This window comes from Aspergillus brunneoviolaceus (assembly GCF_003184695.1).
Source record: "Aspergillus brunneoviolaceus CBS 621.78 unplaced genomic scaffold BO95scaffold_2, whole genome shotgun sequence".
NCBI classification, from domain to species: Eukaryota; Fungi; Ascomycota; class Eurotiomycetes; order Eurotiales; family Aspergillaceae; genus Aspergillus; species Aspergillus brunneoviolaceus.
The window spans coordinates 38,619-59,843 of NW_020290732.1; the positions used below are offsets into that span (position 1 = coordinate 38,619).

At 52.8% G+C, this 21,225-nt stretch overlaps 7 protein-coding genes across 7 annotated transcripts; 1 reads left to right on the plus strand and 6 right to left on the minus strand.

The window, feature by feature from the left end:
- Positions 1–33: 33 nt before the first annotated feature.
- BO95DRAFT_458383 (uncharacterized protein) lies at positions 34–2,060 on the minus strand (the record flags this gene model as incomplete). Its single annotated transcript, XM_025588542.1, has 2 exons — positions 34–1,807; positions 1,864–2,060. 2 exons carry the CDS (start codon positions 2,058–2,060, stop codon positions 34–36), a joined length of 1,971 nt encoding a protein of 656 aa, XP_025447550.1.
- Positions 2,061–2,915: 855 nt separating this feature from the next.
- On the minus strand, positions 2,916–4,936 carry BO95DRAFT_350524 (putative glutamyl-tRNA(Gln) amidotransferase subunit A; the record flags this gene model as incomplete). Its single annotated transcript, XM_025582042.1, has 7 exons — positions 2,916–3,452; positions 3,517–3,640; positions 3,750–4,171; positions 4,197–4,317; positions 4,371–4,444; positions 4,493–4,591; positions 4,661–4,936. 7 exons carry the CDS (start codon positions 4,934–4,936, stop codon positions 2,916–2,918), a joined length of 1,653 nt encoding a protein of 550 aa, XP_025447551.1.
- A 765-nt stretch (positions 4,937–5,701) lies between these two features.
- Positions 5,702–7,275, minus strand: BO95DRAFT_402865 (putative di-, tri-valent inorganic cation transporter; the record flags this gene model as incomplete). Its single annotated transcript, XM_025583900.1, has 8 exons — positions 5,702–6,025; positions 6,073–6,152; positions 6,203–6,400; positions 6,653–6,733; positions 6,781–6,928; positions 6,984–7,028; positions 7,075–7,124; positions 7,194–7,275. 8 exons carry the CDS (start codon positions 7,273–7,275, stop codon positions 5,744–5,746), a joined length of 966 nt encoding a protein of 321 aa, XP_025447552.1. The 3' UTR covers positions 5,702–5,743.
- Positions 7,276–7,751: 476 nt separating this feature from the next.
- Positions 7,752–9,815, minus strand: BO95DRAFT_437839 (heme-dependent catalase). Its single transcript, XM_025585369.1, has one exon. The coding sequence runs from the start codon at positions 9,326–9,328 to the stop codon at positions 7,778–7,780; it is 1,551 nt and encodes a 516-aa protein (XP_025447553.1). The 5' UTR covers positions 9,329–9,815; the 3' UTR covers positions 7,752–7,777.
- A 1,232-nt stretch (positions 9,816–11,047) lies between these two features.
- Positions 11,048–13,632, minus strand: BO95DRAFT_378453 (AFG1 family ATPase). The gene is made up of 4 exons (XM_025583292.1): positions 12,928–13,632; positions 12,386–12,845; positions 11,798–12,314; positions 11,048–11,738 (listed from the first exon to the last, which is right to left on the minus strand). Exons 1-4 carry the CDS (start codon positions 13,313–13,315, stop codon positions 11,352–11,354), a joined length of 1,752 nt encoding a protein of 583 aa, XP_025447554.1. The 5' UTR covers positions 13,316–13,632; the 3' UTR covers positions 11,048–11,351.
- A 505-nt stretch (positions 13,633–14,137) lies between these two features.
- On the minus strand, positions 14,138–17,207 carry BO95DRAFT_74708 (phosphatidylinositol-3-phosphate-binding protein BEM1). The gene is made up of 4 exons (XM_025592198.1): positions 16,788–17,207; positions 16,331–16,438; positions 15,212–15,973; positions 14,138–15,149 (listed from the first exon to the last, which is right to left on the minus strand). The coding sequence occupies exons 1-4, from the start codon at positions 16,791–16,793 to the stop codon at positions 14,232–14,234; spliced, it is 1,794 nt and encodes a 597-aa protein (XP_025447555.1). The 5' UTR covers positions 16,794–17,207; the 3' UTR covers positions 14,138–14,231.
- A 3,074-nt stretch (positions 17,208–20,281) lies between these two features.
- On the plus strand, positions 20,282–20,937 carry BO95DRAFT_437845 (uncharacterized protein). The gene has a single exon (XM_025585370.1). The coding sequence runs from the start codon at positions 20,382–20,384 to the stop codon at positions 20,592–20,594; it is 213 nt and encodes a 70-aa protein (XP_025447556.1). The 5' UTR covers positions 20,282–20,381; the 3' UTR covers positions 20,595–20,937.
- The last annotated feature ends 288 nt before the right edge of the window (positions 20,938–21,225 follow it).

Here is a 21,225-nt window from a genome sequence, read left to right on the forward strand (position 1 = left end):
ACTCCCTCACCTCAAACCGAAGAAAAACCAGGTTCAATCCATCCACCGATCCCCAAACCTCACCACATACGCATCCCGGAACCTTCGCAAACTCCCACTCGCCTCGTCCGTCACACAGACATTCTCAAGCAGCATGAACGCCCGCTTGACGCGGGAATTCGGCAGATCCCCGTCGTCCGCGTCCGCGTCCGCGTTCGCATGTGCGTCCACCGCAGCAGCAGCAGCAGCAGCATCCGCCCCCGTCAGCGGCCGCTGGGGGTAGCTCGAGAGCATCCCCGGAGACCCGGTGGTTGCGTCAGGCTGCCGGAACGAATCCTCGTAGTGGAACGCATTGGTCAGGGTCACGAACCGGCCCAGCCAGTAGGCCGGTGGTCGGGCTTCCCAGACCTGGGCGAAGGACTTCGGGTCCGCGATGAGTTTAGGTTGGTTGAGGGATTTGACGATCGAGGGGAGGGAGGCGATGCGCGTGTGGGTGAAGCTGCGGCGCGGGGTTGTGGTGGTGGTGGTGGTGGCGGCTGGGGGAGCACGGATATGGGTGAGTAGCTGCTTTTTCGGTTCTCCTTGGGCGCGGTGGAGGGTGATTCTTCGGAGTGGTTGTTGGGGGTGCTGGGTTACGGTCACGGTGGGTTTGCGGTGGGCTGTTGTTGCGTTTGCTAGTGGTGGTCTTGCTGGTGGTCGTGCTGTTCTGGGAGCAGGAAGCCCAGCCCTAACGGAACCAGGTCTGTTGCCACTACCACTACCACTACTATCTTCCTTTTGGGTCTGTGTGCCTCGTAACCTCAGGGGTGATGATGATGGTAGCTGTGAAGGAGCAGGAGGAGGAGCCAGTTGTGAATTCCTTCGTATAGACTCTCTCTTCGGTCCTATCACAGATGATGAGAGCTGTGCAAGAGCAACAACGGGAGGACCCAGTTGCGAATTCCTTCGTAGAGGCGGCTCCTTTTTCGGTCCGATTGAGGATGATGGCGGCCGTGGAGCAGCAGCAGGAGGAGGAGGAGCGAGTTGCGAATTCCTTCTGAAAGACTCCCTCCTCGAACCTGCCGCGGGTGCAGGAGCAGGAGCAGGCGCAGGTGCTGCACGCAGCCCCGTCGATTCTCTCTTCGTCCTCGTCTGCTGCAGCTGCGGCTGCGGCTGCAATTGCTCTCTGTTACCCTGAGCGCGCAGATTCTCAAACTTGCTCGTCCATCGCACTCTTCTCGGCGGGGTGGGATTGATGCCCGACGCTCTTCGGGGTTCTTGCGCTGCTGTGGCCCTCGTCGCAGCCGTTGTTGCTGGTGGTGCGCCGACCATCTTGGACCGCGAGGATATCGTCCCTTCGAATAGTCGACTACGAGTATTGGTGGCGGCTGAAGGGAAGGATTTGCGCAGCAGAGTAGAGGAGGAAGTAGAAGGAGAGGCAGGAGGTCGGGCGAGGAGGCTTCCTGGTCGCGCTTTCCTTCGTTCTTCAGCTCCCATGTTCAGCGGCCTTCTCACTACTAAGCCCTGGGAGGTGGGAGTGAAAGTCTGGCCCTGCTCCTGCTGCTGTTCCTGCTGCGGCGGTTGTTGGCGATTATAGAGCCTAGCCCTCGTCGTCAGCCCATTCGAGCCCCTCATCGTACTTGCCCTCATCTCGTTGTCAGTGTCGTTCCACCACCAGATCCCATCCGAAGGTATTGTTGTTGTTCGTGATGGTAAAGATGTCAACAACACCTGCGTCGATAGACTGTCTCCCCAGGAATCCGAGGGGTAGCAGTAGCCGTAATCGTAGTCGTAGTCGTAAGTGCAGTCGCAGTCGCAGTCGCAGTCGCAGTAGCTGTGAGAACAACCCCTGCATGTAGATCCAGACACAGGTGCAGATTGCGAACAACCGCCGGCCCCACCCACATCTTTATGCATCTCATCGGCAGCCCCTTCGTCGTCGTTGCTGGGTCCTCTGTGCAGGAGCTTTCATCTTCTGGGGGGAGGTTCTCTTTGTCTGGGGACGCAGCTACCCGGCTGTGAAGATTCTTTGAGGATGTTGACGACGGGGCATAAATCCCCTGCCCCTTGGCGCGGTAGAGTCCTTTGTTTGAAGAAAGCATTGTTGGGTGACTTTGGCATTGTTTTGTTGCTGGAGCCGTTGGCGGCCGGATGTCTTCCGGCTGTGATCTGTGCGGTGGCGGAGGGTTGTGTGTTGTTTGCGTTTGCTGAGTAGAGTCAAAAGGATGGTTCGGTGGTTGCGTCTCTTGAGTGGTGGGGCGAGAGGTCTTGTTGCTGATGTGCTGTGGGGATCTGGTGGAGAGAAGGGAGCAAGGGGAGGAAGGGCAGGGGGTGATCCGTATCGTGTTGACGGTGCGCTGAAGGTCTGTCTGCGACGGCCATGTGGCTCTGGCCCAGACTCTTCTTGGAAGCTCTCGACTTGTGTGTCTCGAGATTCATCATTCGGTCTGCCGGTTAGAGGCCGCCTGGCTGGTGGCTGAGATAGTCTTCGAGGAGGACCGGATGTAGGCATCGTCAATCGCTGTGTTGGGATTGACTTCGGAGTCAGGGGTGGTGGCTCAATCTGCTCAAGTTCAGTTGTACTTGAGTTGAGAGGTTTTGTCCTGTCGCTGATCTTCAGATCAATGCCATGGTAACGCTTTGGTGCAGCTCGGTTGCTGATAGTGTGAAAATGGTTGCGAGGTCTTAACACTGCATTGATGTTTGACCCAACGCAACAATTCCATCAAACTGCAGGGACTGCAACCGAGTACATAAGCAAAAGCCAGAGAATGTGAATGCCGACTGGAAAGATGAAATCGAGATTAGGGTAAACAATTATCTTGAGTTAAGTCGTTTGAGGGCAGATTTTGCTAGTGTGTGAAGTAAAATTGTACTCTGTTAAGTATTCTATACAGATATCTGGCCAAGACCAGCCACCACTTTCAAGAGGGGAAGAATGGCATTCTCAGGCATCTCTAAGCACTAGAAAGCAGTTCGCTCACCAACCCTGCTGCTGCCAGTGTCTCCTCATCCTTGAAATGCTTTCCTACCAATTGCAATCCCACCGGCGCTCCCTCATATCTTTCCGCTCCGGCAACCTTCCATTTCATCCATTCCCGTTCGTCAACACCATTCGTCCGCGGTACATACTCCTTTTCTTCTTCTACCAACTCATCCTTTTCAACGAACAGCCCGCTTGGAAACACTACGGCTGGCTGATCTAGAATGTTCCAGATAGCCGTGTAATTCCAGTAGTGGCTCTCCCCGAGCACGGCAGCGACGCCAACATACGCAGGGCAGAGAATGAAGTCCACGCCGCGAGACCGCATCAAGGCTTGATATTCATCGCGGTAGACATCGCGTTGAGCATTCAGGGTCCAGGTCTCGGCGATAGTGAGGGGATTGGGGCTGCTGTAGGTAAAAGCCCACGAGGTCAGGGGGAGTGTGGGCTCGCCAGAGGCTGTGATCAGGCTACGTTGGAGGAGGGCTGCATCGGGATAGTACATTTTAGACTTTCGACTGTCAGTACAGAGCAGAAGAGCGGACTTAGGAGATGACCTCGAGGACAGGACTCACAATTATGTCCCAGCCATGGCCGTGTTTGTAGGGTTCCCAGTCCACGACCTTGATGCCGGCTGCTTCAAGCTTGGATTTGGCGTGTCTGAGTGCGCGGGTAACGGGGGGATGGGGATGGACGATCCTGAAGGTAGTGAGCGATAAGTAGTCTACTCTTGATGACTTTGGACGCGGACTTGTTTCCACCATGTGGCGGTGCGAGAGCTGAGACCCAAGCTACGAGGTAGGCTTACCCGTCATCCCACATGATTCCCACGGTCATATCCTTGGTAGGCTGCACTCGTCGCCAAGGTACCGGCGGAATCGAGGTTTCGATCTCCCATGGTTGTTGATCCAGGACAGCCTGCTGAAAGAGTTCGAGATCTGCCACACTCTGACTAGCAAGAGGGCCAACAACCCCGCGAATTGCTTCTTGGCCAGGTTCAGGCGCCTTGATGCCTGTCATTGGGTTGCGTAGGGCCGTCGGACGGAAACCATACGAACCACAGAATGCAGCAGGGCAGCGGATCGAGCCTCCAATATCTGTACCGATGCCCAGAGGGGCACATTTAAAGCCCGTTGAAGCGCCCTCGCCTCCCGAGGAGCCTCCGGGGCTGAGAGTGAGGTTGTATGGATTCAGCGTCGTGCCAGTCAGGTTGTTGCTACAGCAGAGATGCTGCCAGAGTCAGCTATGTTGTAACTCGATGAGAAGGGAGAGATACCATAAGGGATTGTGGTTGATTCGTGCGGACGTGGAAGATAGCCCCGGCTTTTTCAAGGCATTGAAGGAGTAGTGCATCCTCGGTTGCAGTGTCATTTACCCTTCAAATAGTCAGTCGTGAATGCCTTTTCCATTTCAACATGTTTAAATGTACCATGCTACATAGCCGCCGTTGCAGGTCAAATCTTTGATACCGATATGCTCTTTGACGCTGATGGGTACTCCGTGCTGTGACTGTCAGCTCCCTCTCTTATTTTGCAAATGAAATTATCCTACCAGGGGGCCAACCAACTTCCCAGTCTCCTTGAAGTGTCGATCTAGCTCTTTTGCTCGCGAAATAGCCTTCTCTGCCAGAAACTCCGTCGCGAAGTTGAGCTAGGACATCTAGTGTTAGTTGCTGGATTACTTTGACGGATAGACTTCGGCGGAACCGGTTATACGAACCAATTGGTGTCCGACCACGGCACGCTTCAGGAAAGCCGTCACCACCTCCTCTGCGGTAAGGTTTCCGGAGCCCATGTCGCGTACCAACTTTGTGGCGGACATCTCAGTGATGGCCAGCTCGTGCTCCGAGAACAGCCCACTCCTGCGCGGGAAGTCCTCTACGTTCTTTTCATCGGGCGAGGGCAATTTGTCTGCCGGGATGAGCCATTGTTGAGGGATGGAGCTAGAAAGGATATCTCGAGCCTTTTGAGCCTGAATCTCCCAGGGAAGTGTCATTTTGCAGGATAATGATGATGATGATGATGATGATGATGATGATGATGATGGCGGGGATTCAATTGAACAATCGAGAGGTGAACAGAAGCAAGGAGCAGGCACTTGGGTAAGTCAACTTTATAGTGTCGCGTCCAGCCACCAGCCCTCACACAACTAGCGCATAGCCGACATCATTGAGGGCTTGGAATCGGGCGGGATCGATACTTGACAGGCATATCCGAATCGGCATGCAATCCAATCACGGTGGCTCGCGGGGAAGCAAGAGGGGATGCTGTGCAAGCGGCGTGCAGATAGGCGATCAACCTCGGGTGGGGATGCGGTCTTTCTTATCTCCAAGCTATCGCGAGTACTTGCCTATTGTGGCGGAGTGGAGGGAAGTTCGATGAGTCTGTTCCATTGAAGTCTTCGACACGTCCTTGAATGGCACGCTTCTGTGCAGCCACAAAGTCTCTGCGAGATCTAAGAATCGTAGGAGACAGGTACTTTAAAGCTAGAACAACACAATGCCTTTGTTGTCTCACGGAATCAATTCCGCATGTCTGAGGGGTAAGAGATAAGATATTCCGACTTCTTATCGAAGTCTTATCGTTGAATGTCGATCTGTGAGGGGAAGAGCAGCCGGCGACGGAAGAAGAGTTGAGGAGAGAGAAGCAGAAAGCCTGAAGAGGAGAGATGACTAAACCGAGGTCAGATGACTGACTCTCACTGATTGTTCTTTCTAAATGTCTGTCCTTCTGGTTAACTACAATTTCCCTCCTCTCCCATCTCAGCGTCTCAACACCTCAACATTTTGGCCTCAGAATCTATCTATCCGCAGCAGGTCAATCCTGCACACATTGCTCCACATACGACTTGACATTTCTCTATGCCCTCTGTCGCTAGGCTGCTGATCGCTCCCGGATGTACCACCTCTGGCTGGATAGTGGTTGAATGAATTCCATATGCATGGAAACATTCATTGATCGTCTTGGTCAACCTCAAAAAGGCCGGGACCGAGCTGTCCGACACCATTACATGGACAGATGCTAGTGTTTTCTGCTGATTCAACTGCCAAATGTGAAGCTCATGAACCGACAACACGCCGGGGATCTAGCTTATAGTCAGCGCTGAAACAGTTACGCTTTCTCGAGACTCACCTTCTCCAGGTCATGCTTCACGTCTTCAGCATCGACTCCATTCGGTGCGCTCTGAAGTAAGATGAGACCGGCTCGTCGCACTAAAACAGTCAACACGAAAACTGACAGTGGTAGTCCTGGATGGACACACTAAGCGGGAACGAGGACAGGATGATCATGATAGAGATTCCCATAGTCGTTCCTGGATCAGCATAGTACCGACCCTCGTAATGGGTCAGCCAGATCACCAATGCCGCGGCCATTACTCCAAGGTTGTTGGCTGCGTCGCCGAGAACATGGACCAGAACCCCCATCATTCCCAGGTCGTGTGAATGAGCGACGGGCTGAGCTGTGTGTAGAACGTGTTTGTGATTGTCATGCTGGTGTATTCAACAGTCAGCATTGGTGTGAGCGTCAGGAATCGATAGCTTGCGCGACGGACCCCGGGACTTTCAGGCCTCTCTTGCCCATCGCTATCTTCTGTGCTTGACGCCGGGACTTCTATCATGGCTCGAGCTGGATGGTCATGATCATGTCCATGGTGGTGATGCTCTAACCTCTTGTTAATCATACCCCAAGTGCCAAAACGGTCAGAACACACCATGAAGAAAGGTCGCACTGATCAAATTGAGCCCTAGGCCGATAGAACCCATGATAAACATGAGTTTAGGATTCTCAACGCCTATCGACGGTCAGCTGAGGATCGGCCTTCCACCAAAAGACACCCACGCTCTATCGAGATAAATCGCTCAATGGACTGCAAAAAGACCGATATACCGAGCCCGAGCAGAAGGACCCCGTTGAAAAAGGCGCCCAGCAACTGGGCTCGCTGCCATCCGAAAGAGAGTACTTTGGGCGAGTCATCGGCCTCAGATACCTAGCATATGCTTCAGCAGCTTTCTTATTTTGTCTCAGTGCAAAAGTTCGCCTACCCTGAGCGCTAGGAAGGCAACAATGAAGGATACCAGGTCGCTCAACTGCAACCATCAGCAATCGTCTCTCGAAGGATCATCCCAGACGCACGTAATGGAATGCATCGGCCACCAAAGCCAGAGAATGTGTGTAAAAGCCAACTATGGTATCGGATGATTAGCGACAGTGAGCATTGATCTTAACGCCCGGTGTGACAGGAGAATAGGCACCTGAGATCTCCGACACAAAGAAGGCAGTGGAAATTGCAATGACGACCATTAAGCGCTGAGAGCGCGAGATTCTGGGTGACATGGCCCCCCTCTGTCCGGTGTAACAATGAGACGGACCACGAATGACGTGGTTGATAAAGGAGTCACGGCTGGTCGAGAACTCACCGGTCAAAGCCCTGCCCCTTACATGTCCATCTGCACCCACCCTACTGATTTTCCGTGGAACCAGGCTGAAATGTACAGATCACACGCGAGGAGAACTTCTGGAACAGCTCACAGGGTGGTCGTATAGGAAAGAAATGGGGGAAAACCCAGCAACGCTCTGCTGGCCACGCTGCTGCCTTTATATTCTCTCAGGCCTCGGGGCTTAGGGCGTTTGCATTGCAACAAACCGAATTCCAGTCACACATCACATGCAGCTCAAAATTGTCCGCACGGTTGACTCTTACCCCTGAGCTATACAGGGCGCGAGTGGATACTTATTGGTGTGGCTGACACTTCGGTACGTCTTTGGGAAAAGAAACCAAATTCATTAATTATTGAGGTGCTATTATATCTCATAACTATCCAACGATTCAAACCACCTAGGCCGCGATCTCGTCCGCCAGACCATCCAACTCTCTTTGCCAGTTTCTGTGCCGCGATATCTGCCAAACAAACCGGTCCAAAAATCCCTTGCTGTCCTTACCAATCTTTGACGACGGCTGCAGTAGCTCTGCTGGGGAACCATGGCCGGTGACCACACCGTAACTCTCCACCACCTCACCACTGGAGGCGTGCTTCACTGCGTCCAGGTAAATCTGCTTCCGAATGAAGTCCACCGCCTCATTGAGACCGGCAATTGGTTTCAGGTGGGCGAATGACTCGGTGATCCAATACTTGGCTATGCCGTTCTTGGTCAAGGCAGCAATGTGCTTGCCTCCGGGGACGAACACTGCATCGAACAGAGTTGACCGCATACCGGGGAAATGGTGATCTGGAACTACCTTCTCGCCCGACTCCGCCGTTACCCCCTGGCGCTGGGTGCCGATGGTGAAGACAAACGCTTTCTGCTTCTGCAGAGCCTCCTTCATCTTCATATATGAGTCGTAGTCGAATCCGTCCGCGATTAGGATGGCAATCCGACGAGTCGCAATCTGCGCGTCATCGGAGAGATACTCGAGCTGACTGAGTCCCTTGGATGTCTTACCCTCGTTCGGCTTACCGGCCTCGGTGGGTGTGTCGCCTCCGACATTCTTCGCCACGGTCTTGGCCAGCTCAAGGTCAACCACGGCCAAACGTTCAGACAAGCGCTTGTACACAATCTCCTCGTCGCAGTGATCCAGCTCGAACGAAAACGCCTTGGCAACGTGCTGCTTCTCAATGGGCGAAAGTGAGTTGTAGAAGAGCTGGGCTTGGTTGAAGTGTTCCTTGAACTTGTCCGATAGTCCACGTGTCTTGACGCCCTGCTGCTTCTCCGGATAGGTAGCGAATCCACCTTGGTCCGGCGCGGTAGGAGGATTGGTGCTGTACCTGTTGGGCCAGTAGTTCACCTTGCCTTTGGTGATGCGGTGTTTCATGGCGCCGTCCCGGTTGACGAGGTTCATGTACGGGCACACAGGGCGGTTGATCGGCAACTCCTCCCAGTTAGGGCCCAAGCGAGAGAGCTGGGTATCAAAGTAAGAGAAGTTTCTGCCCTGAAGCAGGGGGTCATTGGAGAAGTCGATACCGGGCACAATGTGGCTGGTGCAGAAGGCCACCTGCTCGGTTTGCGTGAAGTATTCGTCAATGTTACGGTTCAGCTCCAATTGTCCGATATACTGAATTGGCACCAGCTCCTCGGGCCAGATCTTCGTAGCATCTTCAATGTCGAACTCAAAGTCGTCCATCTTCTCTTCGGGGATAACCTGAATACCGAACTTCCATCTCGGGTATTGACCGGCGTCGATGGCATCCATGAGATCCTTGCGATGGAAATCAGGATCCTGGCCAGCAATCTTCAGGGCTTCATCCCACACCAGGGAGTGAACACCGAGCTCGGGTGTGAAGTGAAACTTGACATAGTGGCGCTGTCCTTGTGCATTGACGAGACAGAAAGTGTTGACACCGAAGCCCTGCATCATCCGGTACGACCGGGGAATCGCACGATCGGACATGACCTAAACCCATTATAAGTACTGGTTCACAGTTACACAAATACAACCAAATGCCACTTACCCATTGCTGCATATGCGTGGTCTCCGGATGGAGATACTGGAAGTCCCAGAAGTTGTTATGAGCCGACTGTCCCTGGGGAATCTCATTGTGCGGCTCAGGCTTGACGGCGTGGATAACATCGGGAAACTTGATCGCGTCCTGGATGAAGAAGACGGGCATGTTGTTGCCGACGATATCCCAGTTCCCCTCGGCGGTATACATCTTCACGGCGAACCCGCGCACATCCCGAACGGTGTCCGCACTCCCCTTACTACCCTGCACGGTCGAGAACCGCACGAACACCGGCGTCTCGCGGGATGTGTCCGTCAATACCCCAGCCGTAGTGAGCTCGGGGATGGCCTTGTGCAGCGTGAAGGTGCCAAAGGCGCCAGCGCCTCGGGCATGAACCACACGTTCGGGGATACGCTCATGGTCGAAGCGCATGATCTGTAACATCCATTAGCAGAAGTCCTTTCTACACAGACAGACAACAGTTTTCAATGATAAACCCACCTTCTCCCTAGCAATAGGATCCTCCAACAACGAAGGCCCCGTCCTCTTCGCATCCCCCACCCGAAGCCAATGATCCGGGTCGGCGATCTTGATCCCATAATCCGTCGTCATGGGCAGCTTGCCCTGACTCTCCCCGGAGAGGTCGACGGTATCGCGCGCGAGATCTTCTTGCTTGGACATGTTGGGTTCTTGGTCGGTGTGTAATTATGTGTGTGTGGTATTAATGATCTCTCCCTCACTCGTACCTAAGTACCCTTTATATAAACCCTCAGAACCATCCTGCCTTCAGCCCTACAGCCCCCTTCCACGGACCACTCCCATCCCCCCATTTCTAATCACCGTTACTCAGCTCCTGCATCTAGCCCAATACTATTGACCAGGAGGAACACAGATGATGCAAGAGTTTCCATTTAGAGTGTCGATCGCCCAGTCATGTTTCTCTGTTGGGAAGTCCCGACTCCCAAGCACCAAGGTCCCATCGACATCCACGAACTTCCAGCAAGTTTGTTCGGGGGTAGTCGGCCAGTTCGGGTCAGGGTCAGGGCCATGACGTCAGTCAGGTACCCGCCCAAACCGGTTTGATACTCGGGTACTATGTAAGTAGCATTTCGCATTTCCGAGGGGTGTAAAGCTTGATTCTGCTTATTACTGGTTTCATTCGAGTAGCATAGTCTGGTTTAGACTACGAGTAAACAAATTCGCTGCATGATCTAGTTTCTTCTAGTATCTCGAGGGGGGACTGGGGGTCTTTTCTCCGAGGATGGAGATGGGATGACGTCATTGGAATTGGAACAGTCAGATAGGAATGTAATGAGCACGTGAGCAGATACCGGTACACATTTGTTTTCTGCTGATGTGTCTTGGTTCCGAGGATGTACGTGGTTGGGGAGTTCTGACATGTACTGTAGGTAGGGTTGTTCGATCTCCTTAAGTACAGTACTTATGAAGGATGGTTGGTTTATAGGATTGACTCGGTAGTAACCTATAGTACTGTATGTACCGCAGTACAATTCCTCTGTAAGCAAGCAGCTGGCAGGCACCGCGTGATCGACACTACCTTATGTTATTCGAATGAACCACCCAATTGAGTGTCCGAGATTGCAAATGACGTTCCACAGTGCCCAAGGCATGAGTATTCATGGTGCCTGAGGCCTGAGTAGATAGGTATCTAAGAGCATGCATTCTATTCTATTCTGTACAGTACACAGAAGCACCAGCTAAGAACCATCACTCATCATGCAAGCAGACCCTGACTGAGCTGTTGACCAATTCTATCCTCGCGTACTCGGGATATCCCATCCCATCTTATCCCATCTATCATGTCCTACCACCACACCCATATCTACCATCCGCGATAGCCGTAATACCCGCGCAATCCAGCTCTAGACATCTAAGACTCTAGACCATCCACTCACCCTCACCCTCACCCTCACCCTCACCCTCATCTTCATACCTCAAGAGCAAGAGGATTTACATATTATCCTCCGCCCAATGACCCCTCCCCTTCAAAAACTCCTCCCTCTCCTTCGCCTTCTCCTTGGCATCAGCACTACCACCACCACCATCCTTGACTCCGCCAGCCGGAGAGGCCAACCCCCGCTCCACCCACTGCTTACTCTCCATCTCCGCGAGACGGCTCAGGGCGCGCGCAAAGGCGAAGCGCTCCTCATCGCCCGAGAAGATGGAGGTGGTCTTGAGGGCCTGCATGGACAGGCCTAAATCGTCCATCATCATGCGCATCGCGTCCGAGAGGTCGGAGTGGTCGTCGCCGGATCGGTCGGAGAGGGTGGTGCGGACGTCGGACTCGGAGAGGAAGAGGTTGGTGAGCGGGGTGGCGGTTGTGAGGACGAGTTTAGCCTTGATCCAGAAAAATTAGTACTGAGGTTGTCGACGAGACCGGGGGGGGGATGACTCACCCGACTCTCATACACCGCATCGATGAACGTGATGAACCGTCGCGCCAGATCCCGCTGGTTCAGATTCATGCCCGGCACGTCCGTGATGATGAACGCCTCGTAGTTGCGGACCAGCTCCAGGTAGTCCGCCGCGCCCGTGGCGGTCCCGATCAGCTGCTGGAAGGAGAAGCGCGCCGCCTTGCCGCTGGCCAGCGGCACCGCGATCTTGCGGCCCCAGACCTCCTGCGTGGTCGGGTGCGGCGGGTCGTGCGTGAAGTCGCCCAGGTACTCGAACCACTTCTGCGCGTGGGCGTCGGCCGCCGGGCCGAGCGGGTGGTGGTAGACGGCCGCCGGCGGGCGCGGGATCTTGCGGTAGTCCGTCGGCGAGTTGAGGTTGATCACCTGCAGGGCGGTCTTGAGGAGGTTGATGCAGGGGATGAAGGAGTCGCGCTGGATGCCGTTCTTGTAGAGGTCGTCCGGGTGGCGGTTGGAGGTGGTGACAAGCACGACGCCGTGGGCCATGAGGTGTTCGAGGAGTCTTTTGGGAGATAGTTGTTTAGTTTTCTGAGAATTGCTCTTGCCACGGGAACCATGTAGGTGTCTTCTCACCTCCGCAAAATCATCGCGTCCGCCACATCAGTACACTGGAACTCATCGAAGCACAACACGCTCGACCGCGCCGCAATGTCCGCCGCCACGATCGGGAGCCCGTCGAAATCATGGCCGTACTTCATCTTGACCACGTGCATGCGCTTGTGCACGTCCTGCATGAAATTGTGGAAGTGGATGCGGTTTTTCGCCCGGATGTTGTCCGGCAGGGTCTCGAAGAACAGGTCCATCAGCATCGTCTTGCCGCACCCGACATCGCCGTACATATACAGGCCCTTGGGCAGGGACTCGGGAATCGTCAGCTCCGACTTCGCGCTGTCGTTGTTGCGCCCGAAGAGCGAGCCGAAGAACGAGGACGACTTGGGTTTGGGGTCGAGGGATTCCGGGCTCGGGTGCACCACCGCGGGCGGGTGGTAGGAGGTTAGGCGCTCGTAGAGATCTTGGAGCTTCTCGATGATTTCTGGTTCGAAGCAACAAGTTCGTGTTAGCGACATATCCCCGCTGGTGTTGCTTCACGCCCGGAAGGTAAAGGAGACACTTACGTCGCTGATAAGGATCATCCCGCAGGCGACTCTCCTGCACTCTCACATCATACTCGGCCAACGGACCCCCGCACAGCCCAGCCGCACCCGGGGAGCCACAAGAAGAGGTTTCGCCCTTCTCCTGAACTGCCGTCGCGAATCTCCGCGCAAACTGACCCTGAACCCGTCTCAGGTCAACAGGGCCAGAACCGTCACAAACCCGCACGTGCGTCGACGGACGCACAGCCCGGAAATCATGATGCAAGCCCCGACGAGTGTCGCGAGAACATGCTCGACGGACTCCTCCTCCTTCCCGCGGAGCAGGTGCGGCACGACGCAGGACAGAGCCCCGGGCCCGCAATGCGCTGGGCAAGTAGTCCGCGCAGACTTTCGCCGACGAGCCGCTCATGGGTGCAGAAACCGTAAGCAGAAAGAAGAATGGAAAGAAAGAAAATCTCAAAGGCCCTGGGTAGCGATCGTCAAGCGCATGTAAGCAGTGCAAAACCGGTGGAAAGCGCTTCTTCACTCCGTTTCGACCGAGGTTGCCCGGTCGGTAAATAATCGGCGAAGAGGGACAAAAAGCGGGGACGAAAGGATCGCAGTCGGAACAGTGGACGGAGGATTCAGGACACGCGATAAGAGACAAGCCGTGGAAGGAGCGATATGTACAGTATAGTCCACTTCGAGAGTCGTGACAAAATAGAGAAAAGAGAGACAAAACATAGCGCAAAATTGAGAAGTACGACCAACCAACACATGGATTCCCACGAAAAGCCAAGGGGATTGACCTCGTTCCGATGCTCGTCATGTGATCTGGTTCTCGGCAATTGTTCCGATGCTGACGTAAGTAAAACCTGCGGAGACGGAAATTGTCCCGTGGTTGATGCTGGTCTTTCTACACTGCCATGGATTGAATACTAAGGTAGGTGGATGGTTGATACTAGGTACTTTAAGTACATAAAAGTAAAAATGAAGTAGGTATCCACCTACAGTCGCTGAGATTATATGCAGAAGAGGGCTTATGTACACGGAACAACAGCGCACGCAGAACAGGGTATGGAGGACACAATCAGCCATGGCCTGGTGGACAAAGGAAAATTCAAAGAGGGTACATGATGGCATAAACGTTTCAGACATGTCATTTTGTCATCGTATCAACCTCGTGACTCAGAACAACAACACTCGCTCAGAGGCTGATGACCAAGGGGCAGAAAGAGAAGGACACCATAACACCAGTACACCCGCAACAGAACATGTTAGGGGCGAGGGCAAACGGAAAGGAAAGAACAGACAGGTCTATAAGAGATAAGAGAGGATCACCGCTTCTATGCAATTCCGACATATAGTGTGAGTTTGGAGTTTCGTGAGATCGCCGTGTCAAGGTCGGCGTCATTGGCCAAGTCGACATACGTGCCGGATGGCTCATCCTTATACTGGACGACGATTTCGTCTTGAATCTTCAGACGGTCAATCAGCTTCTCCTTCAGCTGCTGGAGACTGATATCACTAGGGACCCGGATGGCGATCAAGTCATCCTGGAAGAACACTTTAACCTTCATAGCGCCGCTGCTAGAGGTGGTAGAAACTTGGGTAATCGAACTAGGTTGGCGGTTCATGGGAGGCGGGTTGCCGTTGCCCAGAGACAGCGACGGCTGCCCCCGTTGGTGAGAGTTGCGATCAGTGTGCACGGCGATCGGAGCTTGCGAGGACTGCCGCGAGACGCTGCGCGAGGGCTCGTGCGTCGACGAATGGTGCGAGCCACCAGAGAACCGTGCGTCCTCGCCAAATGCGCTCGGATCAATCTCAAAGTCCCCAGCGCGGGGCGCGAATAATTGGCGGACCAGTTGGCAGCGGGAAATGTGAGGAGGCATGGCCAGCAATTTCTTAATGTATTCATCCAAATTCTGACGACGGCCGTTAGAGATCGCATCGGTGACGTGTGTGACAGGCCCCGGCATGTAAGGTAAAGTGCGCGGCTTCCCACGGTTACCCGCTTCTTCCTCGAACTGGGTCAGGAGGGCGATCTGGAAATCGTAGAAGTCGTGGTAGTAGCGAGACAATTCCCAGCAGCGGCCGTCCTCCATCTTGGCCTCGATGATATACCAGTATTTATCATTGTCGAAGCAGTAACGAGGAATTGAGGCAGCGATAGGCGCCATGAGAGGCTGATGGTAGCTTTGTTGGGACTGATGGGAAGCTTGTTGCACAAGTGAACTCTTGCTTGCGTTGCGGTTGTGGTAGGCCTGTCCCCGCACCAAATTAGCGATTGACTCTCTCCATAGATGCGCAAGGACTTAAAACTCACAGACATGTGGCCGTTTTGGCTCATTTGGCTAGTGCTTTGGCGACCAATAGACATCCGATCCACTCCAGACGTGACCGACTGCATCGATGAGGAGCCATTGCTCTCAATCTTACCCAGAGTAATACTGCTGTTCTTGTACTCGGCCGTCATCTTCTTCCATTCCTCTACCTTGGGCACGCCGGCGCGCCTAACGGCCTCCAACGGATCGGTTACTGCCTGGCCGGTTTGCATGTCGCGCAACTCGATAAAAGAGACCGGGATCAGACCTGGCCCTCCCAGGCGACCGATGGGCTTAGCGACAAACCATTCCGGATTCGACTGGGCAATCACAATGATGGCCTCGCCGGCCTTCGCGTCCAGTTCATCTGGTCGCTCAGCCTGGAAGTCGTACTGAACGATGCCGTAGACCATGGGGCTCGAGCCCTTCCCTAAGGCTGACATCCTGAGCTGCGACGAGGATCGGGGAGGGCTGTGAACGAAATCGGAGGCGGGAAACGCGGCGCGATCTGAGAAACCGGAGTCGTGCGGCTCTTTCTTTTTAAAGAAGTCGACAGAGCCGACGCTATCTCTCTCGTTCTTACCGATGACTTCGAAGAAGGACACGGGAACCAACCCCCTAGCACTAGGGATGAGGGGATTGCACGCTTCGTACCAATCCTGGTCGTCCTCCCTGCTGATAACGTGAAAGAAGTCTCCCTTGCTGAACGCAAGCTCCTGTGTGTTCCCGGGCTCCGGTTGGTAATCGAAGAGCGCTTTGATAACCTATGCGCAAAATAGGGATGTTAAGTTAACAGCTGTTTGCGAGCAAATGATTTGTCCGTCTTTGACGCCGGCGACCCAAGGGCGGATGCGAAGAAAAACAAATCCCACACCCCACAAACAGAAGCGATCGGGATCAAGTAGTCATGGAAGGAAGAAATAGGATGAAGGAGGGGTACAAAAGGGGGGGTAAGTGATTAAGTTATGTAAAAGAGTCAAAAATAGTGACAAAGCATAAAAAAAGGGAAAAGAACAAGAATGGGATGTGGAGACATGGGCAAGTGAAGATTTGGGGGGGGTTTGGAGGATGTGGAAAGTGGAACGGGAAAGGTGCAGCAGCCAAAACCAGACATAACGTACCTTCTTCGGCGGGAGGATGGCGATGGCGGACTTGGGCGTAATGGAAAGATGGTGATGATGATGGTGGGGTTTGGGATCTTTCTCCCCTTTCAGTGAACGTCGAATGGCCTAGAGAATGATGCGGGGGCCGGCGTTAGATTAGATTAAGAGTAATTGATGAATCGACGGAAAGAAAGAAAGGAAAGAGTGTATGAGTGAAGGTGGAAAAGAAATCGCCTCAAAATGGAGGATAGACTAGAGACGGATCTCGAGGACTGGCAGAAAGAGAAACCGCAATCGCAAACAACCAAGCGGGCGGCCAGCCCAGCCAGCCCAAAGTCGGTCGTTGTTGCTAGTAATTAATTTTGGTCTCGGAACAAGAACAAGCGACAATCGAGATAAAACGAGGGGCGGGAAACGAGGGGCGTTAAAGCTGGATCGGATCCAGTTTGAAAGTTTCAGCAATTGCGAAACATACCTTCATTCTTGTTTCGGCAAGTCGGCCTGTCTTAAGTTGACTTGCGCCCCGACAGATGTTTGAGATGTCACCGGCTGTGTTCAATCTATCTATCAATCAAGCGATCGATAGTAGTGAGAGTATAATATAATATAAGGCTCAGGGACCAGGACAAGAAGTTCATTCACTTTTTCAAAGAACTCCGGGTCATCAGCCACCACACGGGAGAAAAGGAAAGGGAGGACAGGCAGGCGGATTCAGGCAATGAAAGACTTGTACAAAGAGAAACTTGGATGGAGGCAACACCCCTTTTAGGAAGAACCGTAGAAGGTCTATGGAAGGAATGGAATCAAGAGGGAAGGATAAAAGAAATAAAGTTTTATGAACAATGAGAAGAGAAAAAAAAAAAGAATGTTGTTCAGAGAGAGAGTATGTGAGAGAGAGAGACACGTCTGGTTGAGCAAGATGATAAAGGGAAAGGAGGGGCGGCAGTTGAAGAGTACTGATAATAAATCAGATGGAAGTGTCCGAGTACTAATAGGTAATAATAGTAATGAACTGCGCGCACCCTGTCGAGGGTTGACTCGATTGACAGAATGGATGGACTGGATGGGCAGATAGGGAGTGTTTCTTGCCCTCCTATTTTGTTTTTTCTGTTGCGATTTTTTTCCCCTGTCTTCCCTTGCCTTTACTCAACTGGATCTTTTTTTTAGTCGTCCCAGAATTAACCACGGGTGAACCTGTAACGTGGATTGGAGGGAGGGAAGGGAGAGGTGGAGGAAAAGAAGTTCTGGATTGCGACAACGCAAGAAGAAGGTGGCCCGCTTTTCCTTTGAAAGGGCCCCGCCCCTGAAGATGTCGATGTTGATAAGTTGCTGGACAATGGAGGGGATCCACGCGCAACCCGGCCCTGCGCCAGTGATGTGTATGGTTGCGTCTTATTCTTTTCCTCCTTGCGACAGTGGTGGCAGCTTGAAGGTGGTGAACGAGGTTGCAGATGGTTTGGAGAGAAGAGGCAAGAAGTCTGTCTGTCTGGATGGCTGGATGGCTTGCTGGATGGCTGGTGGCTTGCGACCCAGTGGATGGGAAGGTGGCCGTTGATCGATGAACTGTGGGGAGGAAACAGTGTGCACTGTGGACTGACTGACTCACTGATGGACTGATGGGACTCAAAGGACAAGATAGTTCGGAGGAGAGAAGAACGAACTGCTTGCTGGTAATGATGGTGATGGTGGTGGTGGTGGTTCAACTGTGGCGGGAAAACTCCAGCTACCCCAAACCCGGTTGATTGGGTGTCCCCCCAGCCCTGTGGTCGCAAGGATAAAAAACTTAGAAGTAGGGTGTGGCAAGAAGGTCTGTTAAGCTGTTGGGTCTGTCTGTCATCATGCGATAGCCGTTACGATGATGGGAACTCGTCTCGGATAACTGTGGGTGCCGCCGATGATCGCGGGTCTCTTGTCTTACTCGTACTGGAGTGATCTACTTGAGTATGAGTATATGTAGTGATGTGCAGAAAACTGTATGGAGTACTCTCGTGGTCGATTTACATCAGCAGAAGAGAAACGACGACAGTCTGCGCATTTAATCAGTTCCCATGTGGTTGATAGGACAAGTGATAGTCTATATGTATCTCAACAGAAAATTCTAGCAGACTACTAAGTCATACAACAAACGTACTGAGTATGATGTGTGTGTGTGCGTGTGTGTGTGCCTCACTGCCTAAAGGCGCTCACCTCAAACCTGAGAAGCTCAGCTGCTGACCTCCCCGACGGTCCTTCAATTTAGATCTTCTCACCAGCGGATGTTACTCCCCGGCCCTGCTGCATGGATGTATGCCCTATTCTGATGCCTACCGGCCCTGTCTCTCCATCACCTTGATTCGGACCTGCAATCAAGGCCCTTGACTTATTTTTTATTTGCTTTTTTTCTTCCCTTGAACAGAAAAAAAAAGGACCCCCTTCACTTTCTCTGCAGTGTGATCAACAACCCCCCCCCCCCTGGACGGAGGTTGGGCACACTACACCGCACCAGTGCCAAACAGGAAGAACATCCGCAGTAGGATTGGATACCAACCAGCTCGTTGGAAAGATGGAAAATAGAAGCACAAACCTTTTTCCCCGGGAAACTAATCAGGAGCCGAAGGTACTAGAATTGTTCCCAAGGACAGTCAGACCGTACTTTTCTCACTCACCCACGTTGTGTGTACCGTATAAGTTACCGTGGACCAGACTTTTGGCTTATCGGAGAACGAAATCTGATAATATTAATTGGGCACTCCAGTCCGGGAACTGCAGTGGAGTGCGTTCGTCGGTCGGAGGTGGTCTGTGGGCAGGCAGGCTGTGGGCTGGGTGGCACTGGTGGCACTGGTGGCACTGGGGTTGCTGCGTGCGGGTGTGGCCTCGGCAGCTGTGAAGGTGACTTGACGACTCGGCTGGACTCGTTCACAGTTCACAATTCAATATCCTCAATAACCAAGACATCAGTATGAAAGCATTATATCTTAGAGCATAGGATATAGTTAACAGCCAGCATAGTAGAAGACATTCCCCCGAAGAGCCCCCCGACACACGGCGAAGATCTACCTCGAATTCTGGTTATCAGCCCAGGAATTATTGGGTAGAGAGCCGGGAGGGGCTTGCGACCATTCCTCGGTTGGCTCTTCTGGCTGATATGAGTGAGTGAGTGAGTGAGCGAGTGAGCTCGGACGGGGAACAGAACAGATGAGCAAAAATGCTTAAACTCTTGCCTTGCCATCCACGGATTACCAGAAACTCTGTTCTCGCCCATTTCCAGCCAGCTCAAGAAAAGGAAAAGGTGCAGAGTTAATCAAGCTTGTTTAGCCGGTCAACTTATCCGGTCCAAGATGGAATATTGGGATTAATTCATAATTGCGGGTGTACAGTACCGCACTGTACCTACGTAGTTGCAACTCCACTCGCTGTCTAGTACAGCGACTTGATACTTGACTTTCCTTTTCTGATAATTTGGAGACTTGAGAGATCGCCATGTGGCGACCTACACTTGAAACAAAATGACTCCTTGACTCTATCTGCTCCGAAATCCCTCAGGGACCAATTCAATTCTTTCCCCCGTCAAAGAAAAGTACTTCCTGAACTTCCTTCAGTGGGCTTCCCTCCCGAAGACGAACACTCGGAACCGCCGATGTCTGCAAGCCTGCAGAGCTGCTGCAGACGCCCTTGCAGATTGACGGGTTCGTTGCAGCAAATCTCCAGCACTAATGTACGCGGTCGATTCGGAGGAGGACACCTTGATTCTAAATCGCATCTAGGTATATTGCAAAGCCGGGCGTAGTAGCTTCTGAAGCAATATGTAAGGTTCATATCGATCGTATTCTTGTAGGAAAGAGGTTGGTTCTGGAGTGCTCTCCATTCAAAGTTTTAACCATTGACGGGCCTAGAACGGAGCTACCGCATCAATATGTGTACAATATGTACAGTACAGGCTGATGGGTTTTCCTGCCACAGTACGGCCTGGCCAACAAGCATAACTCTCGACTGACATCGCTGTAGATCTAGATGCCCTCAACCCAACCAAAGAATCAATCAACCAACCAACCTCACAATATTTCTCTGTGCGCTTGCAACCCTCGATTCCATGGCGTACGAAGTAGCAAGCCTTAGCAGCACACCAATCTCCTCCCAGCATCACTTCACAGACCCCAACTCCAACAACAACAACTCAACCCATAACCCTCACAACCACACCACCTACCTACTCCGAAGCCACCCATCGCCCCTCACCCCTCCAGCACCAACAAACCCTCCCACAAAAGCTCCCCTAATACTCTATACCACCCAGCGCAACTGAAACAAGGCCCCGTAAACCGCGACATCCCAAAGCACTAATGACATCAAGCGTGCATAACAACGTGGAGCATCCCGAGATCCATCAGACCGATCACATTTGGCGGTTCCGGCAGATAAAGTAGTGTAAGTTAGTGTCCCTAAAAGTCAGCTACTGCATGGCCACTGTGGAGGGTAAGATGATATGTCACATCGATGACGTTTGAAACACTGTAAGTTAAGCTGCGTTGTTTCATACTTACGGACAGGGTCGGCTTCTTTGGTGCTTGGTGTCTTATATCCAGGTTTCATCTTGCTGGAGGGGGGATGAGCTACACACACACACACACATAGTCGGTCATAAGAAGGGGGGCTAGTACTGTTTGGTGTTGAGAATGAAAACAACCAGTGCAATGCTAGTGACGGGTGGTAGATAGTAGACCGTATGTTATTGCGATGGTGGAAATGGTGGAAAGGCCCGGTCTAGACCTTTATGCTGATCATCGAGGGATGCATCAGAAAATACTACTGTGCTGTATACTCGACTCAGGATCCTAGATTCCGGAAGATGGGAATCTCTTTCTCCCCGAGTTGAAGCTCCTGCCTTGTTTTAATCAATCATAGGCATTTTAGTTGGCCATCAAAGATTCAATTGA